We start from the raw sequence: 14,276 nt of genomic DNA, 5'->3' as shown, positions 1-14,276 counted from the left end.
TAAGAGGTTTAATGACTACTTCATGACCAAAAAATAATTAGCCAAATTAATGTAGTTAATAGTACCAGCAACTAAATATACAAATGATAAAAGCAAGAGAGTTGAAACTCATTGGAAATCTAAGAAAAGGGATGTCTTCTGAAATGCTTAGAAATCTAACCATGTATTTAATATTCAAATTAATTTAGAATCGTTTTTCTTGACAGTCCAGACATGCTTCTTATCTACAGAATGCTTTTACAGCCTCACAAATGCACGCTCTGATACCAGATAAAGAAGTTCCCAAATCTCAAAATGTTTCCTTTGCCTATACTGGGCAGAGTAAATAATGCTTACCGTGGTGAGAGACTTCCTCGGGGTGAGCTTCCTCTGCCAACAAGGCTGCGGCTATTGTCTCCAAGATCTTGATCTGCAGTGTAAATATTTCATAGCTGATAAAGTGACTCTCGCTAGATAAGAGGTTTTAAGCTCTTGCCCTGATTTTTCCTAAAACATACATAAAACCTTTACCACTATCTTTGCAGTTACTACGAAAGTAGAAGATCTAGTATGTTGCTAGTTCAGAATTGCTGAACTGTGGCATGTAAGGCGTTGTCTCTACACGTTTTTGTGGGTGTAGAAGGCCATGGATTATGTTCCGTTCTTTCATTCCTTTCAATTTTACAGCACAGAAGCGTGGTATGCATTTGCAGTACCCTCCCCTCAGCCACTTTTAATTTCTACGGTTAAAGTAATGAATCACAGCTGTGGACAGCTAATCTGTATGCTTATCACAGCAAATCCTTATGCTTTGTATTTTTTAACACTTTGCATCCCAAGACAAGTCATAAAATGCATAATGTATTACACAGAGCCACACGCCGTAACTAAAATTGCATATACTATATGGACCCTCACACCAAGAATAAAACTGAACACCAAAAATTTAAGTTGATAAAAACAAGTAGGAATAGTCTGTACTTAAAAAGGAAAAAATTAATTTCTTCAAAATAATTCTCAGGTAACACCGAATTATCTCTGCTTGAAAAGTAACTTGTATTTCTCCTACAGTCCGTTCCTTCTAAAATCACCCTATCTGGCCTCTTTCAAGGTTGTCCTCCCCTTATTCTGAGGAAGGTAACCTCTGACCCTTAAAGGGTAAAGACATGACTGATCCATTCTTGGTGAACTGCTAAACCCATTCCCTTCCCCCAAACAGGCATGACTACTTGGACATGTCAACAAATCCTTAAGGATGGAATGAAACAAAGCAAATCCAGTGGCTCATTAAAACAGTACAAGAGGCAAATGCTACAAAATGTCAACTGGTAAAAATTCACAGGATTACTAAACACTGTAGAAATTCTCTAACAGGATTTTTTTTAACCAAGTTTGTGTAATGCAATTTCATGAATTATGCAAATAAAGGTTTAGGCTATTCACAGAAAAGCCTAGTGTTATGTTACTTTCATTGCACAGAACTGAGAACTGAACACATCAATCACAAAAGTCACAGGAGACATTGTTGCATTCCTGCCTGCTGATGGCTCTGCTTAAACATTTACATTTCAGACAGTAAAAAAGCACATCACTGTTTTGCAGCACAGCACACTATTTACTTCCAACTGTGGTGGGGGGCAGTGGGAGACGGGGTGCAGCACAATCCTGTATTTACCACACCTTTAGACTTTTCAAATAAAATGAGCCAATGGTGGGGGTGAAGGGAAATTATATTGGGGGAGAATTTAGAAATTTTTGAAAACCTACCTGTTTGATTGTTTTCAGACTGAACTATAAGAGCTGCCATTGATGAACTTGGATTTAATCTACTGCCATACATATGAGATGGTGCCTGACTAAGAGAAGATCCAGACAGTGTATTGGCCTAAATGAAAAGAATTACAAAGATAAATGAATTGTATTTGAAAATATCTTCATATTTTTCCTCTAATAGACCTAGTAACTATTTTTTCCAACCTAAGAATGTAAGCAAACATTCCTAACTTTCTGAAGAGCAGATTTCATTCTTGTTTTATCACTCCAACATTTCAATTTTTGAAGTCACATAATTCTAGATTAAAAGCATAAAGACTGGCACAAGGTTATTCTTGCTTTAATTTCAAAGTATCTAGTCACTAACAAAACTCAGTGTCATGGTTACCATGTGACCATATGACTAATTATTTAATCTTATTAAACCATTTACAAAATAAGGGCAGGTAGACAACAGATGTCTAACAGTCTCTTACATCACAGGCTGGCGAAGGAGGTCAAAAGGTCCAATTTCTATTTTTAGTATTTTAACTACAAAGAGCAATATTTCCATTGCTTAACTCTGTCATTAGTAAAACCTGCACACTATTCTGTTACTTCCTATTTTGATAGACTTGGAAGCCTGCTGCTTTTTCTATTTTGTTTTGTTTTTATTTTAAAAGAAAGCAAACAGGCATCACAAGTATGTTTTCTATACAATGCAGAGCTCAACGAATCACAGCTTTGCCCTGACCCCATATAAGGCACTGTCTTTTTGGCAGGAAGCCAGCTCCACTAACTGGAGAGCTGGTCCAAAGTTTGTAATTCATTCATGTTGCTAACCACAATTCTGAAGGCCTCTACTGGGACTTGTGCCAAACAAGTGAAAATGAACCCTTAAACAGATGAAGCTAAGGAGGCTGGCCAAAGTCTTGCGTAATCCAATGTAATAAAAATGCCTTCTTTGATGTGAATACTTTCTCCCACTTTCTAAGAATATTATATCCTTAAAATGTGGCATTTTGGGAGCAAAATCTCTTGTACACAAAATACTGTTTCTCAAAGAAAGTTATTATTAGCCTGAAATACTTTTCAGATTTAACAGAACCACAAATTTTTAAAGTAGACTTCATATTCTTTTTCATGAATGAAATCAAACTTAAGTTTTATAAAAATGGAATCACTGTACAGTTATTTCAGAACAGAACTGTGGAAAATAATTTCCAAGGACTGAAGCACTTCTTATATAAAGAAGCTGAATAACAGCAAAACAAAAGACAGGGAACACTCCAACCTGTACAACTGCACACAGGAGACCAAGACAACGCAGTGCCTATAATGAGCAAAATAATACAGAAAATAAACTGTGTTTCTGGAAAGACTCAGACACTGACATTATACTTACTGGGCATGAAAACTGGACTTTACAATTCACAGAAATAGTCTGTGATGCAGAATCCTGCCTTTGTTTTCCATTGTTTGAAAGGGTGTATTTTCTAGTTCATTCTTTCATGTCTAAGTTTAATTGGTCAATTTTTGGTTTCATTTTTCCTCTTATTAAAGATGTGTATAGAAACTCAATAAGTTATTACTATAAAGTCTTGTTTAACTATCAATTAGCCCTCAGTAAAAGGTAAGGCACAATTTTAAACTCAAGATCACACTAGACATTTACCATGTATTCAGTATAGCACACTAAAAAAGCATAGCATACTAAATTCATAAATGGAAATATACTTAAGATTTTTTTACATCTCCAGAACTCAACTACCTGGAAATTTTGGCTACTCATTAAATAACCTAGGGTAAGAAAAATCACCAAACAGACAAACAGAAAGACCAGATGTTACCAGTCCCATGTGTAAACATCTCAGGTACCATGTACTTAAAAATATCCTTCTCAGAGCCAATTTGCTCTTACTCTAGATATAATTCTACAAAGATCAAGTAAGCATATAAAGATTGGAAGCAGAAAATTAATTAGAAAGGGGAAGAAAAGTCAGCTCTTGAGACATTTGTTGGCAACAGGAATCAACATCTAACAATATGAGAGAGAAAAATACGGCCAAGAGTGAGAACATATTCCAGAGTGCTGCTGAGATGGTGCTCAAAGAACATGGAACGCTAAATGCCTTAGCATCTGTACCTTAGCCTTCTGACTCTCCTTTTTCATGCAGTCATCTATAATAGTTGAAACATAACTAATATTACACCAGTTGGACCACTTTTTTAGTTCCAATTATCAGTTTTATGAGCTGTCTTAGTCTCTTGATAAGAATCAAAAGATCCTACTCCTACTTTTTTCCTGAATAACACTTTTTCAGGAAGGGCTGTTTCTGCAATGGCTTTATATTTATCCTTATTAGCTTCACATTTTTTGATGTAGTCTTTAAATTATCTTAGTTACTCTATCGTAAATTAGCCCACCATACTAAAAGATCAAAATGTGAAGCAGTACTACATAATAACTGATTTGCATAATGACTATCATCAAGAAGAAGATAAATCATCTTTAGCGTATTTCCAAAAAAAACAAAAGTCTGTATTTTATAAAGGTGCCAGGCAAAAATAAAATTAATAATAAAATAAAAACCTAAAATGGGAATACAGTCTTCATTATCCTAAATGGCCAATTACTCAAATTCCTGAATGAGTTAAAAATTATCTGGTAGTTTGTTTTTTAGAAATTATTGCATTTATTGAAACCAGAAACTTTGGAAAGAGGTTAAAAGTTATTAATTTTATCAGGTAGCATTTCATGGTGTAGTAAAACATTTAAAGCATTCTACATTAAAACTCAAGTCATTAACATCACTTTAACCGGTAACATGAGTTAGTAAAGAATCCACAAATGTCTGACACTGCTTAGCCAATACTTCTGAAATGATGTTTATAATGTTTAATGTTGGGAGCCCGTGATAACTCCGCTGTCACCTCAGGGCCACGACACCCCCATCAGTTCAGTGAAAAATTTACAACTACTTAGATGCAATGAAGAAGAGTACAGGAGAATGGGGTGGGGAGGGTGACTTACTGAGGAAAGCGTTAAGTGAAAGCACTAAGATTCTAGGGGATAGAAGGAATTCCATGTGAATCTAAAGAAACACTGGTTAAGAAGCATAGAGGTCACTGAAGGCTCTCATTGTAAGAGAAATCTGGAATAAAGGAAACAATATATACACATACTTCTTCCACAGCATACTTTGGAAATAAATTTTTAAAAGTGCACTGAAAGTCAATGACTAATACACCATAAGTAGGCTTCAGAAGACTTGGTATAAAAGATTCATTTTGCAGAGAAGTACCCATGTTAGGACATTTTAATTTTATCTTGCCCAGGTAAGGAGAATGGCTACTAAGGGGGGCAGAGATCCTCCTTGAATCTCCTGGCACTTTCAGGAGATGAGTTGTTAACTCTGGGGAGACCGAGTGAAGGATATCCAGGATATATGTGAACGCTACTACTTCTCCAACTTTTCTATATACGTCTATAATTTAAAGTAAGAACTTAAAACAATGAAAAAAAAGATTATGGGGCATCTAGGCAGCTCATTTGGTTAAGCATGTGACGTCAGCTCAGATCATGATCTCAGGGTCCTGGGATTGAGCCCCAAGTCAGGCTTCTAGCTCAGCGGGGAATCTGCTTCTCCCTTTGTCTTCCCCTGCTTATACTTTCTCTCTCAAATAAATAAAAATAAAATCTTAAAAACAAACTTGTTTCTTAATTGCATCCCACTAAAATTATATCATTTACTCAACACGTGAAAACAGGTGTTAGGCTGGATAAAGATAAAAATATTTAATAAATATTTTAAGTTCATATTGCCGTAATAAACTTCGGCTTTAACTTCCAATATGTATCTTAGATGTTTTTGTTCCCTTCTCAAGATTAATAATTGAAAGAAACCACTTCCATTCAAAATGTTAAAAACAGGGGCACCTGGGTGGCTCAGTGGGTTAAAGCCTCTGCCTTCTGCTCAGGTCTATGATCCCAGGGTCCTGGGATTCAGCCCCGCATCAGGCTCTCCAGGCTCTCCGCTCAGCAGGGAGCCTGCTTTTCCCCCCTACCTCTCTGCCTACTTGTGATCTCTGTCTGTCAAATAAATAAATAAAATCTTAAAAAAAAAAAAAGTTAAAAACAACACTTATTCTAATACTTCAGTAAAAGAGAACTATAATTATTTTACAAGATGGACCCAAAAGCAAGTAGATTAAGAATAAATTGAATAATTATTGAGGTAAATTTAAGCCACTTTGGGAGAAAAAAATGTTTAGGTGCCTGAGTCAAACAACCCTAAGCAAATTCAGAATAAATTATTATGCTAAAAGACAATATATTTAAATTCAAAGCAAATCGAAGAAATGTAGTGTTTCCTAAGTAGATTCACAGACCATATTAAAATACTAGCAAGATTAAAATGACATTTCAGTTTTAAATTTCCCATTCATAATAGTTCATTCCTATATTCCAAATGTCTGCTTATGACCATACAAGCTTTTTTATTATTATCTTTGTATTATTTATTTGACACAGAGAGAGAGCACAAGAAGGCAGAGAGGCAGGCAGAGGGAGGAGGAAGCAGGCTCCCTACTGAGCAGAGAAGAGAGCCAGATGTGGGGCTCGATCCCAGGACCCTGAAACCATGACCTGAGCTGAAGGCAGAGGCTTATCCCACTGAGACACCCAGGCGCCCCCATAGAGTTTTTAAAAGAACTCTAGTTGTAGAGTAACTCTGCCAAATTCCTAGGCATTTGGCCCCAGTTAGTTGTGGAGGGGAAAAGTTAGGCTAAAGCCAACTGAGTTGAGTATCAGACTTAAAAGTGGACGTTTTCATTTAGGGTTTTTTCCCTTCCTAATGTTGGTAAAGAAAGAATAGTAAAGAATAAACAACAAAAATTAAGTTTGAGAGAAAAGAACCTATAAAAACTTCACCTCTGTAAAGTATCACAAATACATCATCTAGAGGTAGATATGAAACTTCATACCTACCTTCATACAGGAAGGGGTTATAGCAAGCATTTTTTTTTTTCTTAAAGATTTAATTTACTTGACAGAGAGCGAGAGATCACAACTAGGCAGAGAAGCAGGCAGAGAGAGAGGGGGAAGCAAGTTCACTGATGAGCAGAGAGCCCGATTCAGGGCTTGATGTGGGGGGCTTGATCCCAGGACACTTAAGATCATGATCCTCGCTGAAGGCAGACACTTAACCGACTGAGCCACCCAGGCGTCCTTATAGCAAGCATTTTTTTTTTTAAGATTTTATTTATTTATTTGACAGAGATCACAAGTAGGCAGAGAGGCAGGCAGAGAAAGGGGGAAGCAGGCTCCCTGCTGAGCAGAGAGCCCAATGCAGGGCTCAATCCCTGGATCCTGGGATCATGACCTGAGCCGAAGGCAGGGGCAACCCACTGTGCCACCCAGGCGCCCCTCGCAACCATTTTTTAAATGCACAGTTAACCGGTCAATAAACACTGAAGTCAATCAAACTCTAAAACACAGGAGAGGTGGGGCGCCTGGGTGGCTCAGTGGGTTAAAGCCTCTGCCTTCAGCTCAGGTCATGACCCTGGGGTTCTGGGATGGAGCCCCACATCGGGCTCTCTGCTCAGCGGGGAGCCTGCTTCCTCCTCTCTGCCTGCTTCTCTGCCTGCTTGTGATCTCTGTCTGTCAAATAAGTAAATAAAATCTTAAAAAAAAAAAAAATTAAAAAAAAAAAACCAAAAACACAGGAGAGGTACTTCAGGCATTCCAATCCTGACTAATGACTTAAAAATACATTCTTCCAAAATCTTGTCAGACTCACTAAACCAAGTATTACTTTAAAAAAATTTTAGTTTCAGGGGCACCTGAATGGCTCAGTGGGTTAAAGCCTCTGCCTTCAGCTCAGGTCATGATTCCAGGGTCCTGGGATCGAGCCCCCTATCAGGCTCTCTGATCAACAGAAAGCTTGCTTCCCTTCCTCTCTGCCTTTCTGCCTACTTGTGATTTCTGTCAAATAAATAAATAAAATCTTTAAAAAAAAATTTCAGTTTCATATACATTCTTAGAAGAGAAAACTTTTCATCATAACTATAGCTGCCATAAATCAACCTTTCTCACCTTGGGCAAGGTGCTAGCCCTCTCTGTCTTCAATCCATGGGTAAAAATGGAACTAATAATAGCACCTATCTCATAAAAATACCATAAGAATTAACTGAGCTAGTATACATGGCTTATAAAGAATTCTTTCTACATGGTAAGCATTCATATTTTAGCTTATTTTAAAAATTATTTTCATATGCTATTATGACTTCCATATTTTCCATCAACCTTATTAGAGAATATCATCTATTGATTATATTAACAAAGCTATATTTCAAAGATTAAAACCTACTTCCTTAAGAAAAACTAGATAGTATAAATGTCTCATTATGCAATGATATTTTAATCTATGTATTCTATAACAACATAGCAATATTGAAAATATAATGTAGGGATTCAAATATTTTAATGATAATTTATATATTTTTTCAAATTGCAAGTACAACTGTACTAGAAAAGTTTCCAGGAAAAATTAGAGAACAATGGAAAGTTTCATATATTCTCCAACTCAATTCAAACTTTGCATTATGAAACATATTCTGATAACAGACCCCATTTCTGTGTCAGCTCCCACCAGTAAGGCTTTAATACTCAGCGTGTGATGAGAGATGAAACCAAGTGTGAACAACTTTCAGGTCCCATGAGTAGGCTGACTGTTAAAGCTGTCAGGTTCAATTGCATCATTCCACATTATTCAATGCCCCAAACTGCTCCCTAATTGTTAGGAGCTTAACGTATTCAAAACCATTGTTTAGGCTAATGCTGAAATGCTTCACAATTGAGTTTCTATAAAGTAGTGGGAGGGATTAAATTGTTGTTAAACCATCACTGAACACTCATGATTGGACAACAGGACTGTATAGAATAACCAACCAATTCTAAGCAGGTTTCCTAATTGGTTAATACCTAATCAATATATCACCCATCTTTTGCAGAAAAAATTAAGGCCCCCAGGGCCAAATCAGCTATTGAAATAACTTAAGAACTAGAAAGACCTCAGGCAAAAGCTGAGCCTAAAATGGCTAAAATTCACATATCTATGTTAACATGGAATTATATATTTTAACAGAAAAATTTTTAATACTATTTTTAGTAAGCAAAGTGCTTCTGTACAATTTATCTCATTGGTAAACAGGCTGTTTCTGTAACAGCTAAAACTGAGTCCTATAATAACTTCAAAATCAGTATAATAACTATTAAACCCAAAGTACTTTATGGTCTACAAAGTACTTACTCTCATTTAAACTTCGTAACATAGTGGTCTTCATAGCAGGTAGGACAGGTATTTGAAGTATTTGGTTTTACACACGAAAAACACTGACACCCACAAATTGAAAAGACCTGTCTACAGTCACAGTAGTAAGCAGCAAAGCTCCTGGGAAACAAGATTTCTGACTCAAATTTCTATTTAGCATTGTGTCACACAAATGGACACAGTAAAATTCCTAACAATGTTTTTCAAAGAGAAGGACACTATTGGGATATTCATTTTTATGGTAATGATTAGTAGACCAGAGATCAGACTCCAGAGTCAGACTGCCTTGTTTCCAAACTTAGTTTCATCACCACTTACTTACTAGACAAGTGATGTTGCATAGTTACTTAACCTCTTGATCACCCAACAGTAAGTGACTTTACAAACCACTTATACAAACTTATTTTGCTCAGAATGTTAATGTCCTTAAAATTAAAAGTCATTATGAAATTACTTAAAACACAAAAGATTAAACTTTCATTCTGACCAATCAAGTCAGAGATCCTCTGAAGTCAGGTCCATCTACCTGGGAAACTGAACCATTTTCTCCAACAGAATGGAAGTGCAGACATCATCCAAAAGGAAATTGAGGACTACTCCATCTAAGACAACTCCCAACAGGCACACACCCCAAAGTTATCATGCTGGAAAATGAGTAGTCAAAGCTAACTGAAGTAAAAGTTTCATAGAAAAGTGTAAAACATTAGTCATTAACTGTACATTAAAAATACTTGAGCATCTGCAATTACTAAATATCGCATAAATTTTTAAAGTTCCTTCATTTATTTTTAAATTTATTTTTCATAATAGTAACACAGAGTAAACAAGGAAGCAGATTACCTATATGAAGACTGTACCTAAAAGCAAAACACAGAATGCAGAAAATAATGTAACACACTTTTTCACTACATTCAGTTTTAAATTCTTCTATTAAGGGAATCATCTTTCAAACAAAAGCACTTGAAATTTCCCAAAAGACAAATGGAATGAATGTAGAACTAGGAGACAGAGTGGAACTTGAAAGGCAAAATGAAAAATTAGTGACACATCTACAAAAACTAATTTATACCTCTAACTATGATGCAAGGGCAGAGCACATCATTAAAAAAACAAAACAAAACAAAACCACATGGACAGTAGTTCTATCTTCTAATAATGTTAAGAAACTATTACCTCTATTGCTGTTACCTGTGAAAGAATAATTATTCTAAAAACAAATATATCTAATAAAACAAAAGGACATAACACTGAAGAATATAAAACTAGGTCATCAAACATTTTTTGAGTTTTTTGTTTGTTTGTTTGTTTGTTTGTTTTCAAAATTAGGGCTGCTAAGCATCAATTTTTTTCCCTACAATTTTACATATGTCTCCTTTTTCCCCCATTAAAAGCACAATTCTGTTCTCAGTTTTTAATTTCTATTAAGCTCTCCCTGATCTTACCTCCCTGACCACTTTCCAGGGAACAATTCTTAAGACAGCAAATAAGCCAAACAAGAGGCCTGTCTATCTTACTTAAAAAACCCAGGGCAGAAAGATCAAGAATGACCTCTGGATTTTCATCCTGCTGGCACCAAGCCAGTCACTAAAAACTACTACTTTTGCAAAGTTTTTTGGGGAAGTAAGGGAGACAAAACATTATTCAAATTTAACATTTCGATTCTCTGATTTATGTTTTTTAAATATTTGCTTGCCGGTGCGATGTTTTTCTTAATAACTGTAACAAGACTTTTATAATTACATTTTAAATACTGGTAATTTGAATTAACCCACTTATAGCATTGCTAATCAACTACCTATAAAGAAACCCTAAAGAAGAGGCTACCATTTGATTACCTAAACACAATGACTTGTGCAATTTGAAAACAAACAGGGCCTATATGAAAGTTAAACAGAAATAAACTTGTCATTTTGAAGAGAAGATTCAATTACCAAGTACATCCCAATTTTAAGAATCCTATCTAAACATTCATTTTATTCTAAATATTTTTGTATCATTTCTTTTGCACATTGCCTAGAAAATTCACATTTTGCACGTTCAATACCAATACTATTGTCTCAGGCAGCTAAATTGAAGTAGTTCTGCACTCAGTTCAACTGAGAGGTCAACGTGCCTCAGTTGCCTGGAGACTGATGGTTGCTACAGCAGCACCAGATAAGCCAGGCTAAATAAGCTTCAGCTTGAAGGCAGAAAGCATTTACTGCTAGACAGAATCATAGATGCAGTTGTCTCAGCATGCAGCATTTGAGTCTAACTAGATGATCATATTTATAAGAGACCCATCTTACTGAAACATGGAAAGAGGATAAACAGTAAGGATTTTAATTGGACTGAATCCTGGATTACTTGCAACTATGATTTCTTTGTTCTTCAGTTGAGTCATATGTTAAGTGGAATTTTCCCTCTAGCTATAAATTTCTCTTTACCACCACTTCCCCCATCTACCTCCCTAATGCCAACCCCCAAAACCACAAACATAATGAATGAGAAGAAATGAGATTTTTGCTTAATTCAGCCTGGAATTAACCAGAGAGTAATTAAAACAGACTTTTATAAAGAAAGAAAGAAAACTGCACACTGAAAATGTTCATGTGAGACTTTGTCCAAGGATAGAAAGCTATCAACAGCATATGGCTACACTTAATTAAAAGAGATAAAACTATTTGCAAGAACCATTCTCTCATTTATCCTTTCACCCTCTCTAACCCCACACCCCTGGCATGCTGGCTCCCTCACTAAGGCTAGTGAAATGAGCTACAAAAAATTCTTCTAAATTAGTCAAACTCCCCTTATTCAGGTTGAGAGGTTCACCACATAGTTAACTTTCATTTTCAAACATGATACCACTAATCAAGCCATTGGTTTTCTATGCCGAACTGTCTGTTGTTTATTCCAATACCTAAACTAATTATAATGGTGACTGTGTGCACTGCACCATTACATATTTAAAAATAGCTAATGCTATGCTTTGATGTAAAGCTTACAGAAAATACTAGGAAGTGTATATATGTTCTAAAGGCTTATACAATGCAAATCATGAACACATACATAAAGTATAAATTTACAGCAACTTACAACCTATTTAACTAATTGTAATTACATATTTGTCTTTGTTATAAATTTCTCCTGGAGTACCTGAGTGGCTAAGTCAGTTAAGCATCTGACTCTGGATTTCAGCTCAGGTCATGATCTCATGGGAGATGGAGACCTGACCTCCACCACCGCCCCCCCACCCCCCACCCCAACAGGCTCTGTGCTCAGTGTGGAGTTTGCCTCTCTCCCTCCCACTGTTTGCATGCTCCCTCCCTCTCTCTCTCTAAAATAAATTTAAGTAAATAAAATCTTAAAAATTTTCTCCAAGCACTATGATGGTTATTACTGGAGCTTTGGATAAAATTAAAGTAAAATTATAAGGAATTCTAAACAAATAAAAAATACATACTTAAGGAATTTTAAATTATTACCTTTGGCAAAGTGTGTGTGTGTGTGTGTGTGTGTGTGTGTGTGTGTGTGGTGTGTCTGCAAGCACTCAGCTCTGCCTATTTACTATCCTATTTGTATAATGCAAGATTACGATTTTTCTGAAAGGACTCTTGCTTTTAAAGGATTCCTGAAGACTAGTAACTTTACATATCTAAAGTAAAGGAAAGGGATAAATGTACAATAAGCACAGTCACTTATTTACAATATTTATGTACATTCTTTCTCTCCCACTAGGAGGAAAACAATACAGTACTTAAAGGAATCAATCACTCTTTATCCCATTATTCTCTAATGCCAGTTTTTAAAAAATAATGTTATTTCTGTGATTTTTAAAATTGTAAAAGGAATGTTTAAAACCACAGAAGTCCAAAACTGGATCATATTTACTAAGTCCTAAAGATTTTATTTCTAAGAAATTTCTATACCCAATTTGGGGCTCGAACCCACAACCCTGAGATTAAGAGTCACATGCTGTACAATGAGCCAACCAGTCACCCCACTAAGTCCTACTTTTTAAAAAGAATGAAAGTTTGCACCAAATTACTAATTTACATGTCACAACAAATAGAGGTAGTTCATAAATTCCTACAGAAAGCCCTATTCAATTTCTTTCTTCTCCAGTCAAACTCACTTTTAGAAAACGACAGATCCGCCTATAGGTTACTTCATAACATTTTAACAACTTACCTGAGTTGTAGCAACAGCAGGGGCTGCAGATGACACTGCTGATGGGGAGAGAGCTCCCACTTCCTGCAAATGCCCAGAAGACTGCTGAGGTAAATGAGAACTGGAGACAGGAGTACTAGATCCTGAGCCCGATACTACATTTGGAAATGATACTGCTACATCATTGCTGTTATAAATACCTGCAAGAAAAAAAAATCATTTAAACATTTTAAAACTTAGCCACCAAATCTGTCATAGACACATAATAGTAATCATTAAGTCAGAATACCCACATTTCCTCCCTCCCCTCAATGATAAATTTTATTGGCAGTCATTAATAATGTATCAATAACTAAATGACTAAATACTGACTTGTCACAAAACACTTTTTAAAAAGAACCTAAGTCATTTTTTGTAACAAAAATGGCTTTGCTAATAGACTGGGATCACATCAAAAGCGCCTTATAAAAAATAACAGTTTTAGGAATTCCTAAAGGCAAAGAAATATTTCCTAAATGGGAGAATGACACAATTAGAGTTGTGTTAAAATCACCTGATAAGCTTTTCAAAATGCAGATACTGGAGCCCCAGAACTCATGATTAAGAAGGTCTGAAAGGGGAAGAGTCTGTTTCAGAAAGGTCACCCAGGTTACAATGGAAAAAATAAAATGGAATAGAACTATACTTGAGATTCAAAGACCAGTAAGTAGATTCTAAAGATATTCCAAAGGTAAAATGAACAGACTTAATGACTGAATGGGGTGGATGAGTGGGGTAGGGATGGTGGAGCACGGAGGATTAAGAGACAATGACAACATGGACTACTACGTAGTGGTAACATTCACTACCAGGAACTCAAGAAAAGAGGATGGAAGGCTTGAAAGTTATTTTCAGAGGCACCATGGAGTTACAAGCAAGAAAGAAATGGAGAAAAGAGTGAAAGAATTCACTCTGAAAAGTGGATGGGAAGAGGAAGAACAAAGATGATAAATAAAAGTTAAGAGGAAAAAGGAGTTACCCCTACCCCCAAAAAAGCATCTGTTGTTGTTGTTGTTTTTTAAT

General features: G+C 35.9%; 1 protein-coding gene across 28 annotated transcripts in view; it reads right to left on the bottom strand.

The window, feature by feature from the left end:
• MLLT10 (MLLT10 histone lysine methyltransferase DOT1L cofactor) overlaps positions 1-14,276 on the bottom strand; it is a 236,449-nt gene that overhangs the window by 17,315 nt on the left and 204,858 nt on the right. For all 28 annotated transcript variants that reach the window (XM_082742092.1, XM_082742114.1, XM_082742116.1 and 25 more), the window contains 3 exons: positions 13,236-13,414; positions 1,747-1,864; positions 337-409 (listed from right to left, as the gene is read on the bottom strand). In XM_082742092.1, the coding sequence (XP_082598218.1) occupies positions 337-409; positions 1,747-1,864; positions 13,236-13,414 (370 nt within the window). The remainder of the gene's footprint in view (positions 1-336; positions 410-1,746; positions 1,865-13,235; positions 13,415-14,276) is intronic.

This window comes from Mustela nivalis (assembly GCF_964662115.1).
Source record: "Mustela nivalis genome assembly, chromosome: 7".
NCBI classification, from domain to species: Eukaryota; Metazoa; Chordata; class Mammalia; order Carnivora; family Mustelidae; genus Mustela; species Mustela nivalis.
This window is presented reverse-complemented; position numbering and strand designations above follow the sequence as displayed.